The sequence below is a fragment of the Orcinus orca genome, chromosome 17 (genome assembly GCF_937001465.1).
Source record: "Orcinus orca chromosome 17, mOrcOrc1.1, whole genome shotgun sequence".
In the NCBI taxonomy this organism is placed as follows: Eukaryota; Metazoa; Chordata; class Mammalia; order Artiodactyla; family Delphinidae; genus Orcinus; species Orcinus orca.
Genome location: NC_064575.1, coordinates 6,499,977 through 6,519,716, shown reverse-complemented (window position 1 = coordinate 6,519,716; position 19,740 = coordinate 6,499,977). Strand labels below are relative to the sequence as shown.

At 36.5% G+C, this 19,740-nt stretch overlaps 1 protein-coding gene across 3 annotated transcripts in view; it reads left to right on the top strand.

The window, feature by feature from the left end:
* TOX (thymocyte selection associated high mobility group box) overlaps positions 1 to 19,740 on the top strand; it is a 298,273-nt gene that overhangs the window by 85,335 nt on the left and 193,198 nt on the right. The window contains exon 1 of one of the 3 annotated variants that reach the window (XM_049700748.1): positions 17,526 to 17,870. The exons of the other annotated variants lie outside the window; for them this stretch is intronic. Coding sequence (XP_049556705.1) covers positions 17,853 to 17,870 — 18 coding nt within the window. The 5' untranslated portion in view covers positions 17,526 to 17,852. Of the gene's footprint in view, positions 1 to 17,525; positions 17,871 to 19,740 lie in introns of those variants that run through there. 3 annotated transcript variants of the gene reach the window in all.

Here is a 19,740-nt window from a genome sequence, read left to right as displayed (position 1 = left end):
CATGATTTTGGCTCTCTGTATGTATTTGAAAGCAAATGAAAGTATAGACCAGTATATGGTAATTAATAAGAGCTGCTTAGACAGAGTCACCTTGTTTTAGAGAAGTATTTCACTATTTGAGAAAACCAATCTGTTTTTGAACTTTGGACATCTTCCAAATTGTAGTTCCCGTAGAGACCTTTCTCTCCTGTAGGATGACCTGCTCAGTTAAGAAACAGTCCCAGATAGGTTTTCTACAAGTGAAGAAAAAAATATCGCCTGGCAAAATTTCAGAAGTGACCTTTCTCTTCTGACAACAGATGGCAGTGTTTTCAGGGACAATAGTCATGTATTTATTAGCTACCAAGGAATCTCACACTGTGTTTCTCTCTCGAACCACCACCCTCCAGTAGGACCTGGTATGCACAGGAGCGCTTGGACTTCATAGGATTTTTTTGTAACATGAAAAAAAAAGGTTGGAATGAATTGTTCCTTTGTTAGAAAATTTTAGACATTTTCTGCTGTTACATTTGTTTAGAGAAATTAAAATCTTAGGGAAATTAAATCTACTCTTAATAAAAGGAAAAACTTCCTTTGTACATAGGAAAAATTAATATTACCTGAACTGTATCCTACAGATACCTCTTTAAGTATAATACTTTAAGGAAAGTTGATATTTATCAGAAGTTTTCACTATAAACTTTACTATGCTTGTTTTATGAAGGGCATGGTAACACTTTCAGATGAAACTTAAAAAGAAATCCTAAGACGTCTGATGATATAACTAGTTGATGCCTTTTCATATAAGTGCTTAGAATTTTAGGGCTTTGACAGAAACTGTATCTTAAATACTCTATTGTATTCATCAACACATATTTATGTTTTGTAGCTGTGAGGACAGTTTGGAAGCTATGCAGAAACTCTGACTTGGAGCTGGGCCTAGAAAGTAGAGTACGTTCTAGACAGGCGGAGAGGATAAGGAAAAGCATCCTGTGCAGGAAGGAGCAACACAAGTCCCACTTGGTGGGAAGTCATGGAAATGACAAATGTGTAGTTCAGTTTGTCCCAAGTGAAAGACAAGGAAAAAAGATTGGAAAATGGGGTGGTAACCAACTGTGAAATCCTTGAACCATAACAAGGACCAGCAGTTTTTACCTTAAAAACTGTGTCCTTTATAAGTGAAATTTTGAGTAGAACCCTAGTATATAGTTTATGAAGCGAAGTAGTTGCTTTTGAAGGCTAGCCCTTAAAGCACCTGCTCACAACTCTTAGTGCTATCTTCCAAGCGAAAGGTGAAAGCTACCACTGTAGAAATGACTCATGGGCAAGATCTAGAACTCACTCATTTATTCATTCAGTCATTTTACAAACTGAGTAGCTACCATGTGCCATGCAGTTATTTTATAAGTGTATTTTGTTTCATCTTTAAACTTACAGAGAGAAATATGATTTATTGCAGAGATGCAGGCAAAGTTCATTAGAAGAATATTTTGTGTAGCAAGTCAATTTATATAAGTATTAGGTAGCCAGACTGTAAGACATTAAGTCACTGTCCATTGAGTAAAATAATAATCTGTAACGATTCCAAAACACATGTTATGCATACTTACATTCCATTTTATGTAGTCAAATATAAATGCCATATGTACACACATATACACATACACGCACACAAGCATAAGAGTATACGTTTGTTGACCTAAACAATTATGTATCTATATGAAAACAGGAGTAACTTAATTAAATTACAATTTATTTTACTTAGATACATTTCCTTAATATTTTTCAGTTGAGACACAAATTAAAATTTCATTTTTGGTTTGGTGATCATTTTTGTATTCTCTTCAACTTTCCACAGTATTTTGTGTCTGCTGTGTAAGAAGTAGAATGACTGTCCTACTTCTATCTGTTTCCATCATGCTACTCTTTCTCTGCTGTGTTCTTTTTCTCTCTGTGCATTGTGGGACATTAAAGGTTCTATAATTATTCTGATAAGGTCAGGGTTGTAGATTTTTCTTGGTTTTACTTAGTTGTTTGCTAATAATCTGGCTTTAGTGCTGAAGGCTAACAAGTACCTTACTTAACAATATGCACATTTGAAGACCTGATGCCCTGAAGAATACTGTGGTTATTAATCTATTGCATATCTTTTTTCTAGATTATGTAATTATATCTCAATTTTAGAAAACATATAATGTTTAAATTTTGAATATTAAATAAATCAAATTAATTTTAAATATTAAAGAAAGCAAAAGATATTATCCTGGTGAGAAAATTAATCAGGGCCTACCCAAGAAAAAATTTCTATAAAATAGAGATTATTGATCAATACGAAGTCCCCAATATGAAGGCCCATTTTAAGAAGTTAAAACAAGGTAGCAATAGTGATTAACTGATTAACAACGTTTAACTATATACGCAGCCGTCTTAGAAGTCTACAGAACTGTCTTGGCAACTTAAATCATTTAGAGTGAGCCGTGAGTCAGGCCAACCATAATAATCAGCATGTTTTTTTATTATAATTATTCTGTTCTCAGCCCTGGGTAATCATAGTGGGATTGTTGGATGTACCCTGAAATTTGTTGTTTTTTCTGTGTTTTCTGTGTGTGTGTGTGTTTTCAGCAAGAAAGGCATTAAGTATCAACATATTACTAGAATCAAGGGGGAAAGGCCGGAACTTTCTGGTCCACACTTGTGGAACTCAGCCTGGGGAGTCCACAGTGAGCTTCAGTTTACCCTAGGTTCTAAAGTCCCTCCGTAGGAGTGGAACAATTCAGAGACGCCTTAGACAGTAAAGAGGTGAGAAAAGCACATGGAGTATATGGGTTTAGAATCCTTTTGCCTGACTCAGAGCCCTTGGGAAGAAATCTCTCAATAAAGCTTATTGACCTTTGTTTAACCTGCTTAAGTATAACCTCCCATCATGCTGTGGAACCCACTTTGGGAAATGCTACTCTAGAATCTTCCTGATCCTAAAATTAAACATGAGGGCAGTTCTTCTGGGGAATTGCTAAACTCTACCGCCAGGGTAGAGGGTTGGGGGAAGGATGGAGGAGCAATTCCCCAGAATCTTCCTAATTCCCTGTTCCCACTGGCACACCCACTTGGGACACAGGGTATTTTCTTTCTCACCTGGGTCCTTGTCCACAGAAGGATTAAATCTGCTTCTCCGAGAAGTTACTGTGGAAGTACCATAATATGACATCAGGTGTAAAATAACACTGTTGATTTCTTTAAAACATTACCATTTTAATGGTTGGAAACACTTTTTTGAACAGTGTGACACTGTGAAACCATTCAGTCTTTGCTTGAAATTTATGGTCCTAAATTAAAATAAAATGTTCATAAGATTTAACAAATAAAGACTTTATACCAACAGGGAGTACAAAACAGTGCTTTGTATTTATCGTTTGCCTTTGTGGTTGTTGGTATAATGGAGAACATACACTCTCTCTTTCTCTTTTTGACTTGAACACATCAAGGTAAGCAGTTGAGGGCGACGGAAACCAACTGTTTTTCCATTCACCTTATTATTGAGCTGTGGTTATAGAGCTTCCGTTTTGTTATCAAAAGATCTTACTTAACTAAAGCTTCAGTTAAGCAGAGAGAAAGAGTTAACATTTAAAAGTGTAGGAAAATAGTTCTAGACACCTGTTCTGTGTTTGTAATACCACATTCAGAATAATATTACCTGGTAAATTACATTTTTAAACTGGCGTAAGAAATATGTCTTATTATATTGCCTATCATGTATCTAATGTCATTGTTCTTGTTTATTCACTTCACTTAGTTTTAAAGAACATGTTTCTTTCTTCTGAGAGATCCAGAACCTAACAGGTATCTAATAATGGAATGCCTATGAAAATTATCATAAATGTATCCTGGGGAAAGGACAAACCAGTCATTAACTACTAGTTTAAGAGAACTTTACAATTAACCAGCAAGGCACACTTGTTATGCAATTTCCCTCTGGGGTAGCTTTTTGAAAGATACTGGAGAAAGCTGAAGGAGTTAGTGAAAACCTCTCTGATGCGCAATGCTATTTAAAAAAAGGTGAAAGAAAGAGAGGGAGGGAGGGAAGAGAGGTGAGAGATGGAGGAGGAGGGAGAAGGGAAAAGAAAAGAAAAAAATCAAGGCACAGTTTATATAGGTATGGCTTCTCCATATTTCATTTAAACGTGGAGTTACAAAGCAATATGACAATGCCAAGCAAGGTATGTTTATTTCAACCTACTTAAAGGTTTCCTTGCAAAATGTACTAACACCAGCCTGGTGATTGCTTGTTGAAAGCTAGGCACTCTGATGGTAGCAGCCTGGTGGAGGCATCATGCCTCCCAGAGGTGAAATGTGGACTCTTCAAGGATGAAGGATGCCTTCCACGCCTGTGGAAGTGTCCAGGGCTCTGAACAGTAAAGAAGCAATAGAGACATCTTCAGCCAAGAGTTATTAACCTTCCTGCTAGAGGAGTGATAGATAATATTTGGATTGGGAGAATGACCCAAAACTCTGCCAGACTCACATTCTACAAAGCTATGAAGGTCTTAAGTAGAAATAGCTTATTGAAAACTCAGACTCTGAGACAGGTAAAGCAAATGGAAAGGAATCATGCAGTAAAAAATAATTTATTCTATATACATAGCTTATTTTGTCACATAAGCTTAAATAGCCTTTTCCTCTGCAGCTAGTTTGGATCCAGCTGAATACCGCAAATGTGACAGTGCTTGCATTTTTGCTTTGTGAATGTGAGCAAATGCAGAAAGCTAACCGATGCAGTCCTAGTATTAGAAATATGATCTCTATTGATTGAGTCGACATGATAAATAGCACTTTTAACATGTTAGTATTTATTTAAAGATGCTATTTCATCTATTATGAGCTTAAGTGCTTACAACCATTTATTGGCATTCATTTTTTAGTTGAGCCATCGTTACCATCAGTGGTCTTTCTGTAAATAGACATTTGACACTCAGTATATTTAATATAATGTGTACTAATTGTGTTTGTATATTTAGGAGTCACAGTGTTAAACAGGGAAAATTAAATTGATATTTTAAAAAAACGGATCACTAGTTTGGGGGGAAAAGTGAGTTAATGTAAATAAAGCTACTGCATAAAATAAATGGCTTTTTGGTCCTAGTTATTGCAAAAACCTGACTTTATTATTTTACCAGTAATACTGAACCCAGCCACGCTTGTCTTCATGCTTGTCTTCTTGTGTGTACCCTGCATCCAGTGCAGTTCTTTGCACACAGTAGGCACTTAATATTGATTAAAAGAAGCAATATATTTCAAGGAGAGACCAATTTAGTGACTGAATTCCACTAAAAATTGAGGTCTTATAAATATGGATTTCTTTAAACTAATTTGTTATTTAGGTCATCAATATTAAACAGTCTGAAAATGGCCTGCTGGAGATTATCTTTTAAGAGCATAAAACTGAAAGCTGAAAAAAAAAGATTAGTAGTACCCAAGTATTTTCTGTATTATCTTTAATGCTAACATTTAAAGAATGGCAGCAATAGAAAAATCTCAAATGACTAAACCATTAAAGCTTTAGCCTCACCATGAAAAAATTTGCATGTCCTGGTACTTACTTCTCTGAGCCACATAATCACTGTATGTGTTACGTTAAAAGAGTTGATTTTTTTATTGTCTTCCTAGCTTTCATTTCACATTTTTACAATCATTTTTATACTGTTTGTTTTTATTTCAGGGCTAGTCAGCTATTTATTCCATTAGTATCGAGCAAAGCAAACCAATAGATAAAGAACTGTCTTTTTTTATCTGTCCTTTATAATCATTTCTTTTTTAAGTAATAAATTTACATTTTATAATCATAATCATGAAATTGCAAATGAAATCAGTTCTAGAAAGATTAATTCAGTCGTGCTCACAGCTGTGAAGATTGGGGAAATAAATATCATTTTGCAATAATGTATTCTTGACAGAGGGCATAACAAAAGAATGATTTCTATTCAGAGATAGTGGGTATATTTATTTTGCATGTTGGGGGAGGGGCATTCAGCTCTAGCTTTTCGACCCTGACCTAGTTTTGTAGCTGCTTATTATTCAGCTATATGTTTGAGAAATCTCTGTAATTTAATTTGGCATCCTCTTCTGCATGTCTGCACCTAGCAGTAGGGGCTCATGGATATTAGCAGTGTCCCATGCTGAATCGTATTTATTTTAAAACATCCTAACGCACTCATAACTCAGAAAAAGTGTTAATTGTTACCAGGGAACTGCTGGATTACAGACTTGCTGTCCCGTCCAGGGCCCTGCCATAATTAGTAACCACTGTTGACATTTAGATTTACATTGAATTTTCTTCTAATTAAACCCAGAGGGGGTTGATCCTCTCAGATGTACAGGTTAATAAAATTAGTCAGAAACTGTTAAACAGTAAGCCGAATTCTCCAAGAGCGCTGTCCCAATGTATTGTTAAGAATTCTGTAATTAATATTAAAGGCATTCATTAAATTTGAATTGTCTTGTTCTGTTTTTGAGTTGCATATGGTTTTGTAGCAGTTATTTCCTTAATATTTCCTTTGATAACTATAGTATTACTAATTTCTCTCGTGTTTGTAAATTTAGAATTATAAACACTATTCCTCCATTCCATTTTGCTGCGCATAATTCACGCCACCATTATTCTAGGAGCACCCAATGAATAATAATAAATGCTAAAAATAAATACAGTTGTGGAATGAAATTTTGGTACTCCAGATGACTCTTAACCGTTCTCTGTTTGTCACTGTCCTTGCAACAAAGATATTTAAGCTTTAAGCAGGTCATCAGCATTTCCCTCAGTGTATTTTTCTATCTTGTCTTCACGAGTTTTGACCTAACAGTTGCTTTATTTTGGATTGCTTTGTCTGGCGATAGGAAGTGTTTCCAGTTTTAGCTGCAGTGTAGATTCTACATATCAACATAGGCTTTGATTCCTCCTCCCTTCCAGAGACTTGGGGAAAATAAAGCTCAACATTCAGAATGAAAACAGATGACAGGAGAATTTCAGATGATTAGTGCTGAGAGAGATAAAGTGAACTTGGTAATTTTACAGGGAGGCTTCCAATATTCACCTTTTGTAGGGTCTGGATTTAAAGGAACTTCTGTGAAGCAAATCTTTAGCTACCCTTATCATTGTTTTATTTCTGAGCTAATGCATTAATTTCTTTATGTACCCCACAGAATAATAACATATTGTCAACTTCACCGTTGTACAAGTCTTATTTTCAATATACCAATAACAGTTTCATACATTAATAATAAATAACGCTCTCTAAATATGCTGGATGATTACAGTATTTTTCTTTACATTATTCATTTCTAAAACAATGACTGTTTCCTTTCTCTCCCTACCAGATAATGGATTTTAGAAAAAGGTTCCTTTAGAATTTGGCAAGGTGTTTTAATGTTATACTTACTCCTCGAAAGAGAGACACGGTTATTTCATAAAATGCTGCTTAATTTTCTAATCAAAATAAACAGAAGGAAACAACATGACTTCACTTATCTTGCACAGTCTACTTAACTAAATTGAATTAAATTTAAAATGCTTTTAGTTGCAGTTGAATTCAGATGGGGAAAATTGGGGCCAGAGTATGCCCAGCACGTGAATAGTTGTGCCTCATACAAGACTATCTGAGAGGCAGAATTTAAAACCTAGAGTTTTAAATTATGGAATGATTTCTTTAACGTCATCTGAAACCTCATACTTAGGACATTATGGCTGGAGTACATTAGACGTTTGATGGTAGCCTTGTATGACAAAATGCAAAATAAAATGTTTGCTTAACAGTTCTGTTAGACTGCAAAATCCAGGATGGGAGTAAGGTCCTAGGAGAAGAAGGCAAAAGCAAGTCGGTGGTATGGAATTATCTCACCCCATGCCTGCCGGAAATCCTAGAATTAAGACCCGTAGTTGCATGAAGGAATATGTGCACATGGGCTGATAGTTGTAAACTGCAAGCAACAGTAGGACTAGAATTGCTGGCATATTACAAAGGACTCTATAGCACTCGATTAACCACAGGTTAGCTTGTTTGTCACTAGTGTTTCCTGACTCAGTTTACTTTAGAGTATTTTCTAACCTTTGGGAACAGATGTGGGTGCAGCAGGAGTACACCGCCTGGAAACGGGAGGTTTCTGCTGGTTCCTGCTGGCCAGCTGAGCATGCTTGGGCCAGTCGTTTCACTCTCTGTGTCTTGGTTTCCTTCTGGGTAAAGTAGAGAGACTAAGTTTCCTCACCTCCTTATGATTCTGTATTTTTTGAAGTCAAAGAGAAAGTGAGATGTTTGCACAAAGATGATTCTTTTTTTAAATGTGCTATGGTCATGATAGATATTTTATTAATGAAAGATACAATTATGAGGATTAATACAAATTAATTTCCTAGTTTTTATTCCATTAGTTATAATTCCAGAAGCCTTTTCTATAGTGAAAATAATATCCTGATTCTGACTTTTAGATCAGATTTTTTTTTTTTCCCCAAGAAAAAATGTGATTGCGTGTGAGGTCTGTGGTTGAGACTTGAAGCCTCTCCCTGGGCAGGGTAAGTTCTCTGTGGGCGCTTGTCCATTCCCGTGGGGGAGCCAACGTCTCTTAAATCTCATTCTCCAAATACCCCACTGCCTTGGGCCTCCCTCGTCCGTTTGCTTCTCCCTCACATCCCCTCCCAATATGCCTAGTGTGCCCCAAACTTATTGCTGAAATGTCTATTCCTTGAGCTCCCCTGACCCTTCTCCAAACATGGGATTAAGACTCTTGTTCAAAACTAATAATCAGGGGCTTCCCTGGTGGCGCAGTGGTTAAGAATCCGCCTGCCAGTGTGGGGGACACGGGTTCGAGCCCTGGTCCGGGAAGATCCCACATGCCGGGGAGCAACTAATCCCGTGCGCCACAACTACTGAGCCTGTGCTCTAGAGCCCGTGCTCCGCAACTAGAGAAGCCACCGCAATGAGAAGCCCGCGCACCGCAACCAAGAGTAGTCCCCGCTCACCACAACTAGAGAAAGCCCACGTGCAGCAGTGACCCAACACAGCCAAAAATAAATAAATTAATTAAAAAAATATATATATATATGTTTTTTTAAAAAAACCCCTAGTAATCAAAGGTGCTCCAATTGCCACTAATCCACATATCGGATTGCTTATTGGTTCACTGCACCATTAAATTCCTAAACCTTGCAGTACTGCATTTTTCCTATAGCCACATTAAAGAATCAAAAGGTTGATTGCATTTTGTTGAGAGGAGGCCAGGGTGATGGGGAGGAGGGAGGTTTGATGCCACCAGGGTGACCTTGCTCCACCCAGGGATGATTTGACCTTAAAAAGTCAGATCAGGCCACATTGGAATTGAATTCATTCCCCCTTGAATTCGTGTGTCCAGCTTCACCATGACCTTTAATGAATTCCTCCCTGTGGCATTTCTGCCATCACTATGTTCCTTTAAGGAGTGGTAGTGTGTTGAATTGCTGTTTGCAAGAGAAAGCAGGTGACACAGGCCCCAGAGTAGAGGTGGCAGGAGAGAAGCTAAGATATTGGGGTTATTATTGTGAACCAGGAATCAGGATCGGAGTTTCCATGTATAATCTTACTTAATCTTCAAGTAAATCCCAAAGAGAGGTGGTATTATTATTATTACCATTATTCTCATCAATTAGGAAGCTGATAAGAAGAGATGGGGGAAGTTAAATGTCTTGATCAAAAGTTCTAGACAGTAGGTGACAGGGCTACTTATCCTGCAGACCAGAGTTAACTGAGTTTGAAAGATATGATGAACAAGTAAAGATATTAGTAAGATTTCAGGACACTTGAAAAAGGACTTACTGAGTTTTGCCAACCCAGCCTGCCATGTCCAGAAAGCTTAAACTCCTTTAAAAAACAAGCACACAAACAAGGCTGTTTGCAGTAGACTTTCCTGGGTGCGCTTGCTTTGGGGGCAGGGATTCTTCCACACGGGAAAGCTGCTCATCGTGCTGAGGATATAGAATAGAAATAAATAGGATTTTCCTCCAAAGGAAAGAGTTTTTGATGGATTGAAATCACATTGGTGGCAGGCTAATCCTTGGTCTCTTTGTTACCTTGGCTTTTGTTAAATATGTCCAGTTACTACCTGTATCTTTGTGGTCTTTAGATAAATTATGCGTAATTGTCAATACTGACATGTTCCATGAGCCAAGTGAAAAGGGATCTAAAAAAACAATATGTCTGAAATTAGCTTCATGGTTTTTCCATGAGTTCTTCCTTTAACCAAGCACACCTCTTTTCTCAGAGGCACTAGCTGTATTTCATTTCAGAGAGCAATGACGAGAAACACCCTTTCTTACTATCACGACTGTTACCACTGTGATTCAGGTATGCAAACGTACACATGTACCGGCAACCTGGACTTTATCAGGGAGGCCAGTGGAGGGAACACGCACAGTGATCTTTTTTCAAAACCCCTGCTGGTCCTGTCCCTTAACTCATTTGTTTTTCATAGCGATTGTGTCTATAGGAGAAATAACTGTGTTTTCCTTAGTGCAGTGAATGCTGATGATAGCACTTGGCTGATTACAAAGCATCGAATGTATTGTTATAGTTGATCTTCACAGTAACTCCGTGTGGTAGGCATCGTTAGCCCAGTTTTGTTGAAGAGGGCTGTGAGGACCGAGATTTAGAAAGGTTAAATGGCTTTCATAATCTCATACAGCTATCAGGTGATACAACTGGGATCACACTCCCATCAAAACCCATTGCCTCGTGGTGGAATCCAGAGTGATTATGGCAGGCAGAGAGGTAACTGTAAATGAAACCTTCTCAGATATTACATTTCAATTTTGGTTGACCCCTTCATTCGTAAAATTATATGCAAGATTTTAATATTATCTTCTCAGCAGCTTCCCACCTAAAATACTTCAGCTGTCTTTTGCAATATTTAAATTTTTCCATGATGGTCTTTCTGAAATACAGTAATAATAATAGGCGTAATGATTACTAACATATTTATGACCTGCTTTTTAAGTATAAGGCAGCTTATTAAACATTTTATTTACACTGTATCATTTAATATTTGCAATAATCTTTTCATTAAATACTCTTTGTATCCTCATTTTGTTCATAAGAAAACTCAGGCTTCTAGATTTTAAGAAACTAGCCCAAGATTTTATAACTACTTAAGTGGAAGAACTAGAAGTGAATCCAGACCAAATTCTAGAGCCTATGCTCATAAATTCTGCACTATTTTATATCTTAAACAAACTTTAAAGATCTTTTTTTTCTTTACATCTTTATTGGAGTATAATTGCTTTACAATGGTGTGTTAGTTTCTGCTTTATAACAAAGTGAATCAGTTATACATAGACATATGTTCCCATATCTCTTCCCTCTTGCCTCTCCCTCCCTCCCACCCTCCCTATCCCACCCCAGAGTATAGTTCTGATAGGAACCCAATAGCTCTTTAATCTTCTAAATCAAACAAAAACTCTAAAGGAGACATCCTATTCTCCTTCCATGTTTATTCCAAATCTGTGTTACAAATTACTGACAGCTGGTCAGATTTTTAAATGCATGTTTCATTTGCATATTTCTTGCCTATTTCACATTGCCCTTTGCTGGTGCAATGCTGCCGGTGAGATTAAATGGCAGCAGAAGGTGCAAAACTGGGACTTGCTCACTTTATATTTGATTGTTCTGAAATAGAGTCTGGAACTTACAGTGGAAAAGGGAGGGATCTAAAAGAATATACTCTACCTCCGTTAGAAAGTAAAGAAAAAGGAAAAGGTAGAATGTGGAAGAGGAAGGGAGTGGAAAGGAAAGGGGAGATAGAAGAACCAAGAGAATTCAAGGTGGAAGATGAGAATAGGTGCTCCTGGGAGACTTGTACTCATTAAGAAAGAAAAAAAGAGGAGAAGAAGGAAGGAAAGAATTAATGAATAAAGAAAGGAAGGAAGGGAGAGAGGGAGGAAGGAAAGGAAGGAAGGGAGGAAGGGAGGGAGGGAAGGAGGGATAGAGAGCTGGAGGGAAGGAAGAAAAACTAAACAATATTCAAGCCAGAAAAAAGAACTGGAGTGAAGTATCTACTGAAATCTTCCTCGCCCCACTCTTCCCTTTGTGCTCCCTAAGAAAAAGCATTGTTCATAGCTTTAATCCAGGTTAACTGAATATTTGTAATGTGCCAAATTCTGTTAAGAAATTGACTCACCGATGGTTACGAATGTGGCCATCTTTATAGCTAGACAATGTGATTGGCCAGTGAGTTTTCCAGGGAGAAAAAATGCCACAAGGCCACCACCATGAGAAATTTTGTTGCCATTGAGGAGGCCATCACACTGAGAGACTGCTCTTGGAATGCGTCATTCCCACGGAACTCTGCAGGCTTTACGACTGGTTAAGTCTCATGTGATTTCTGGAGCAATGACTTTTGTGTCTTCTTACGGAAGGACCCACCTTCAGATGAAGGAGTGGGTTGCCACACGGACCGGGTCCCTTCACGGCTTAGGGCAGGCCTGGCAGACGGGAACACGTGTACTTCGCTGCAGCCCCTCTGACAGGACAGGGTCTCAGTGAGCACTGATTTTTTTTTTTTCTTTTATTAAAAGGTGGGTATAGTCAATGGAACTCCCACTGTTTCTCATTTATCCATTAAAAATCTTATCTCACAGACAGCGATTTAAACCTGTACAGTTTCTTTAATATATTTCATTCTATCACTAAATTAGCCTCAAAATGTGGTTAATTAAGATGAGACTTGTGAACCTGGATAGAGCACAGTCTTCTCCTTCCAGCAAATGCACACATAATTTAACCAGTCTTTTACCAGTTGACCTGAGGAAAATGGAAATCACTCCAATTAAAGCTTGCATTTGACGAAAGAAACTGATAAGAGTAAAAAGAAATAATTTTAATCTATAAAAATGAAAACTAAATGTGTAGTATACTTTATCTATTTTGAAAGCCCAAATAATCATGAGTTCAAATTTGAATTCAGTGGAAGTGAAGCAGGTAAAAGATAACTGCATGGAAAACTTGGCATGCTAAATTTGAAAGTAACTAGGGTCTTCTTAAGAAAGAAATATTTTCCTCAATTATGTTATCAGTGCTATAGCTGATAACCTTCCAACTTCTCAGACTTCCCCAAAGTTGGTTATCCCATATGTCAACTTTGTTTTTACTCATGTAGTTTAATATCTTTAGAAAATATTTGAATAACGTCAGCATATGTTACAACTTCATGGACAGAATGATTAATCAAGTTTGCTCAAAAATGCCAACACTTCTTTTATTTATTTACTTGCTTATTACCCATAGTATTACCCCATTACTTATTATCTACTTAGTACCCACAGTTTCCAGAAAGAATTGGAAGAGGTTCTGTTGTTCATTCAACAATTTATTTCCTTCCTTTTTAAATTGTGGTTTGGTTGTAAACCAGTTACATTAATCAGATATCATTATTCAAATTTTGTTCATTGATTTCTATCCCCGACTGAATGTTTCAGATCCCTTCATATTTTCTCTGAATATAGAGCCTTGGTTTACACTTTGAGATGTACAGTTCTAAACTCTAGAAACTAGTTTACAACTCCCATGCATCACGTAAAACATTATACATATGGTCTTCTACTGAAGAAGTTCATGCATTGCGGTTTATGTGTTACTCCTCTTTTCTACCAATTTTAGACATAGTCCCAGTAGGTTAAATTAACTTTTCAAGAAAGAATAATTTCATTGAACTGTGTCAAATGACAGAGTATAATTAAAAAAAAAAAAAGGTTTCTTAACTGAAAAAAGTTGTGACAACTCCATACTTCCCTGCAGAGCAGTGGTGATGCTGACAGCTCCAAGAACATGTGAAAAGTGGTGGTTGGTTTTGTGATCACTAGGAGAATGCAAGGGGCTGGCAGGGCCTTGTTGTCAGGCATAGGGTGCTGCGCTAAGGCACTTCTAGGTTCTCTGAACCTTGGTGGTCCAGGATTTTGCTGCCCAATTCCAACATGATTCTGTCTATTGGCAAGTGTGTACCCAACTCATGCCTGTACTCAGCATTATTCCTAATGGAAGTTTTAAGAGAAGAAAGAAATCTATACATTCTAGAGTTAGGAAGGAGGTTTCCTGGAGGCACTGGAATATTAGAAGACACAACTAAAACGCCTGCATTTAAATGGAGTTTTCTCGAAGAGTTATTTTTTAGTCTGGAAGTACACAAATTCTAAATTTCGGTCAACTTATTACAATTAGCTATTTAAAGTTAGTGTCTTAAGACTTAAGCGCCGGTGGTATGTCCAAGGCCAAAGTTAAATATTACGTTTTAAAGAAGTTGCTGGTATTGCAGTCACTCCATCAATATTTAATGAATGTTATCAGAGGGCGAGATATACATTAGGCCCTTTGGGAGAAATATAAAGTATAGAAAAGAAGTGACACCTGTTCTTGATAAGATTGCAATCTAGCAGTCCTTGACAATGCGGATAGAATTACAGGACTCCAATCAAAAAGATCTAAGCATATACCCAATTACAACTTTTTTCCTTCCCCACCCCCCCTTCCTTCTCCCAAGGAAAACGTCCATCATAATAGAACAGCAGCTACTTTTCCAAAAGAGGACGTAAATCCATCAGGGCACGGGATTACTTTAAAAGCCAGTGATAGGACTTAGTGAGTTAGGAAAACAGCATCCCAGTTTTTCTGAAACTATGTCTTTTGTTCTTTGTCAGGAATCTCGTAGTGTATGTTCCCGCGTATGTGTGCGAAGACCAGAGGCTTAGGAGTTATATGTCAAATCTTTTCTTTTACTAAAGAAAAGCAGCATGGACACAATGAATCTAAAACGTGAATGTTCAGAGAACATTCGTTCTCTGACAAATGAAAGTCGAAGTGCATTGCTGGGCTTATTCAAACATTAATCTGGAATCCATGCAAAACGTCTCCATAAGCAAGAGCATATGACAGGGAGTGCTTTAGACAATAACTGTATGCACATTTGGCACACCGAGGCAGGAGGGCAGCCCAAGGCTGTGCCTAGAATGGTCTGATAAGTACAGACCCTGGCTGTGCTGCTAATAAAAAGATTGGAGAAGAAAAATGCCCAAACTGCTAAACAAATAGCTTTAAATCCACCCAGGACAGCGGTGCTCTTTCAACATAACATGGGCCAGAGGGCTGGTGGGTAGCAAGATAGTTGGCTTCGAGCTTCACTGCAGCAGTACCTTGGAGAAAAATGAAAGACACCGTTTCAGTTCCAAGAAGGTTGTCAATGAGCAAGTCTTGGTCATTCCAGAAACCAACTTGATTATTAACAGGTCGTTCCTCATTGTTTCATGCTCATTAAAAAAAGAAAGGATGATAGAAATTTGGTAACTGATGGCTGTTTAGGAAGTGAATTCTATTAGAAAACTAGTTATAGTTTATTGTGATAGTTTTTACTTTTCCAGGTTGTAATAAGTTACTATTTAGAAATGCAAAAATGTGATAAAATCCCTATCGATATGTACAGGTTCCCATTTACCAGCAATTGTTACTCATTTATAGAAAGTATTACCTACCTTCCTTTTAGCTCTATTCAGTAATTTAAACACATGATACCTAGGTTGTAATACTTGCTATAATCATTTTTACTGTAGAATTTTTAAAAACCACTTATGATAATGACATTTTCATGTTATGATTACACAAAATAAATTTCTAAAAATAGTTAAATATTAGCATTATTTGCAGAATAAAATTAAAGTATAATCACATATATTTCAGGTATAGGTTACTATGCTGGAGTTCTTTCAATGCTGGACTAAGTGAACAAACATTGCTGTTTACTATGGCCACAGAAAAAAGTGTGCTATTTTATTATTCCACCAATGATAATAATAAAAAATAACCCAACATTAATAATAATAGTCACCATTTACTATGTTACATGGAGTACATGTCAAGCACTCTATTGCCTCACTTAATCTTTAAAACTGCCCCTGAATGATAAGAATTTTTATCCAATTTTTTCAGATGAGTTACCTGATTCCTATAGGGGTTAAATAATTTGCTTGAATTTTCATAGTTAATAAGTGGTAGAACCAGGAATCTTACACAAAGACCATGCTCCTTCAGGTCTTATTTTAAATCTAATAAAAAACTTCTTTTTCCAGTGGAATATAGGTCTTTAATTATTATAATGCATACAAGTGCTAACGTCTCTATTTAAAATATGTTTCGTTTATGGATTAGTGTCATATATTAGCCCTTAGAATGATGACTAAAAGCTTGACATACATAAGCAACCACAAAAATTGAGATAGTGTGTTGTGGACATTACTAAAAGTCACCTCAGTGGGAGAAAAGATAAAGCTATAGAAAATTGAAGTTGACTGGAATCTAACTACACTAGTTGCTTACAATTGATTGTGTGTTATTCAACCACAAAGATAAATTAGAACATGGGCTACTGCAATAGAAAAGTGGTTTAGATGTCATAGAGACAGTATGACTATTTTTATCTTTCAGTTGTATTTGTAAACCATAGCTTACAGTGGCTGAAATGACATTGAACTGTTTTTCTCTTTGATGATTTACAGCCTGTATAGTGCATTTGTAAGCGCGGATGTCACATTTTATGTATTTGAAAGTGTCAACTCTGCTGACTTATGTCTGAAGATTCTGTTCCTGAATCAATAGAATGTAGTGATTTCCATTTTTTAAAAGTGATTTCCCCAACATCGTAAAAAACACATAGTGACTATTGGTCATTATAATGCTGCAGTTAAACTCTTATTTTTGGTCTTGTATTTTACGTACATCATACTATTGATCATTATTTTGTGAAATCCGACTTGAATGAACAAGGAAGGTTCTAGTGAGCTGATCATGTCTGTGCTTAAACAAATTAAAAAATGTTTGCATTTCATCTCAGACATAGCTGTCCAAAGTCTATAAGATGGATTGAGCAAAGGAAAATGCATCAAGGTTTTCATAATAAAAAATTATTCCCAGAAAGTCCACATATACTTTATTCATCCCATATTTCAAATTGATTTTCATTTTACCATTTAGGGTGCAGTTACTGGTAGTCCCATCTTTTAAAAAGTCAAATTTGCATTTAAATAGAAACTGTTTCAATCATTTAACGTCGGAACCCAAACATTTTATTCATTCTTTTTTTTTTCTTTTTTCTGCCTTTCACTGTTGTACTTTTCCATAGTCATCATGAATTCTGAACTTGCATAAAGACTGTAAGCTCCCTCTTCTTTTTGTCACTCATTAAAATCCCATTGCTAATAAATAGATCTTTGGAAATAGGCCAGGCTCAGGTGAGAGCAGAGCAAAGCAGAGTGTAAAGAACCTCACAGCTGACAAGTCAGGGTAGCAGAATAATCTTCAATTAGACCTGAAAAAGAAAACATTTCAATGAGTGTAACTTAACAAAGTAATGTAGTAACCAAGGCGGAAACAAAGGCACTCAAAATAATAACCATGCAAGTTGTTATTTCTTTTTACATTGAAATAATAGGCTAAGTTTTGTTACCTAGTAACTAAGAGTATAACTTTTATGAAAAGAGTATACTTTTCATGAAAAGTGTAAATGTGTAAAAATATTTTGAAGGTTGGTTTGATTTTTGTTTACTTAAATCAAAGCCATTTATTTTTGGAAGAGGATGAACCAAAGGTCAGTTTTATCAACATGAAATTAGCTCTGAAGGCTCAAGTTAAAAATTTGAAAACGCAATGAAACACGACTCTAAATGTAAGGAAATGGAATTCTCCTTTTCAGCATTTATAGGCATCTATGTATCCCTTTTTATTCATTTTAGACACCATTTTCAACAATTTGAGAACATCAAGAAATGGCTTTAGTTGACTTGAACTTGCAGTGCATCCATTCTGCCACAAAACTTCTTAAAATTAATGACTGATTTATTCCTGGTAAGAAAGACTATGTCATAATATTTATCTTATTGCCCATTTACTGTCTTTTTTCCTTGTGAAACAAAAGCAAAGCACTATAATTTTAATTCACCTGATAATATCATATATGTATTAAATGGTTAGAAGATATAATAATAAAATACTAGAGTTTCACTTTATTATGTGCCTGTATTTTAAAATAAAGTATTTCAGTATTTTAAATTGTACCATTGTCAAGATGCTCCTTGACAACAGAGAGACATTTTCATTGATAAAGAGAAAGCTTCCATAGCCAACTTATTCATAAGACATAATAATTCTACTCTGAGTATGTTATCAGTTATTTTTCCTGGTCTCCTCTCATTAGATTTGAGTGTGTGTTTGCAACTAACAGTGCAACATATATCATTTTGTCATCTGAAAGCTATTTCTTACTAATTGAATAGGATAAAAATTTCAAAAAAAACAGACTAAAGTTACTCAAAACAATAGTACTTTTTAATCTTTTTTGGTTTTGTTCTACTAATGGATCTCTAGAGTTCCTTATTTTTTTTTATTTTTATTTATTTATTATTTTTGCGGTACGCGGGCCTTTCACTGTTGTGGCCTCTCCTGTTGCGGAGCACAGGCTCCGGATGCGCAGGCTCAGCAGCCATGGCTCACGGGCCCAGCCGCTCCGCGGCATGTGCGATCTTCCCGGACCGGGGCACGAAGCCGTGTCCCCTGCATCGGCAGGCGGACTCTCAACCACTGCGCCACCAGGGAAGCCCAAGAGTTCCTTATTTTTAATCTTCATACTCAGGTCTGTCATTAAAACTTACGATGGCAACTCATTTGCATCTTGTATGCTCACTTACGTGAGTAAGGCACAAAATACCGTGCTCTCAATTTTGTTTAGTCCTGTCAATTCAAGACCCATAGAAACTGATGTTTGATTACAGTGAGTTGTGTCACTTTTTCCATCATTGGGTGTTGGCTTGTTTCTGAGTGCAGTTTTTTAGGGTGTGGATGGGAAGTATGCATTAGGTAGAAGTGAAGGAGATTGAACCACGAATATTTAGGATTACTTAAGTCAAGAAAACTATTTGTGTAGAATTAGAAGAGGAAAGACAAAAACAACTGTCAGGTGGCTCTTGCTAGTTTGTTTGATATATGAGCATCACAGTCTACATCTAAAAGGCTGTAACCTTGAAACTCAGTATATACACGAGGAACCTGAGAAAGTCCTTTATGTCACATGGGAGGTGAGTAAATTGAGGCAGATAAAGAGTGGTCTCCGTTCTTGCAGTTTTTAGCTGACTCACCTCTGCTTGGAGACTGTTGTAGAGATTGCTGTTGTGGCAGAGACTACGATCATTACCAGTTGTACTAAGCTTGCTATCATAATTCTATCACGAGTCCATATTCTCTTTCTTATTCAGAGAATCGAGATAGATTTGTGGGAAGAGAGATAGAAACACCCCAAATGAGATAAAAATCACTTTTGAATTTCATAATTGAATTGCCTGGTTTGAATTTAACTTCTTGAATTACTTCAGTATTTTCCTGAGTGTCCTGAATTTTTACTATGAGTATAGTGATACATGACAAAAAGAAAATTTTCTTTGAAATGGAGTTTTGATCTCTTTAGTATGTGTGTGTCTGTTTATGATTACTGAAATAATATCGCTACACAAGTGTCAAACATAGAAATTTTCAACTCAATTTCTGTATACAGCTATATGAAAAGAGTCAAGGCAGTGCTGATCTAGAGCAAGTTACCTACTAAGTAATAAGGCTAAATAATTTAAATCAAGTTAATTCTACAGACTACTAGTGGAATTAAAAGATTCTTCAGCCAAACTGAGTATGTCTAAACAAGAAAGTTCTGTTACTATTGGGTTGATCT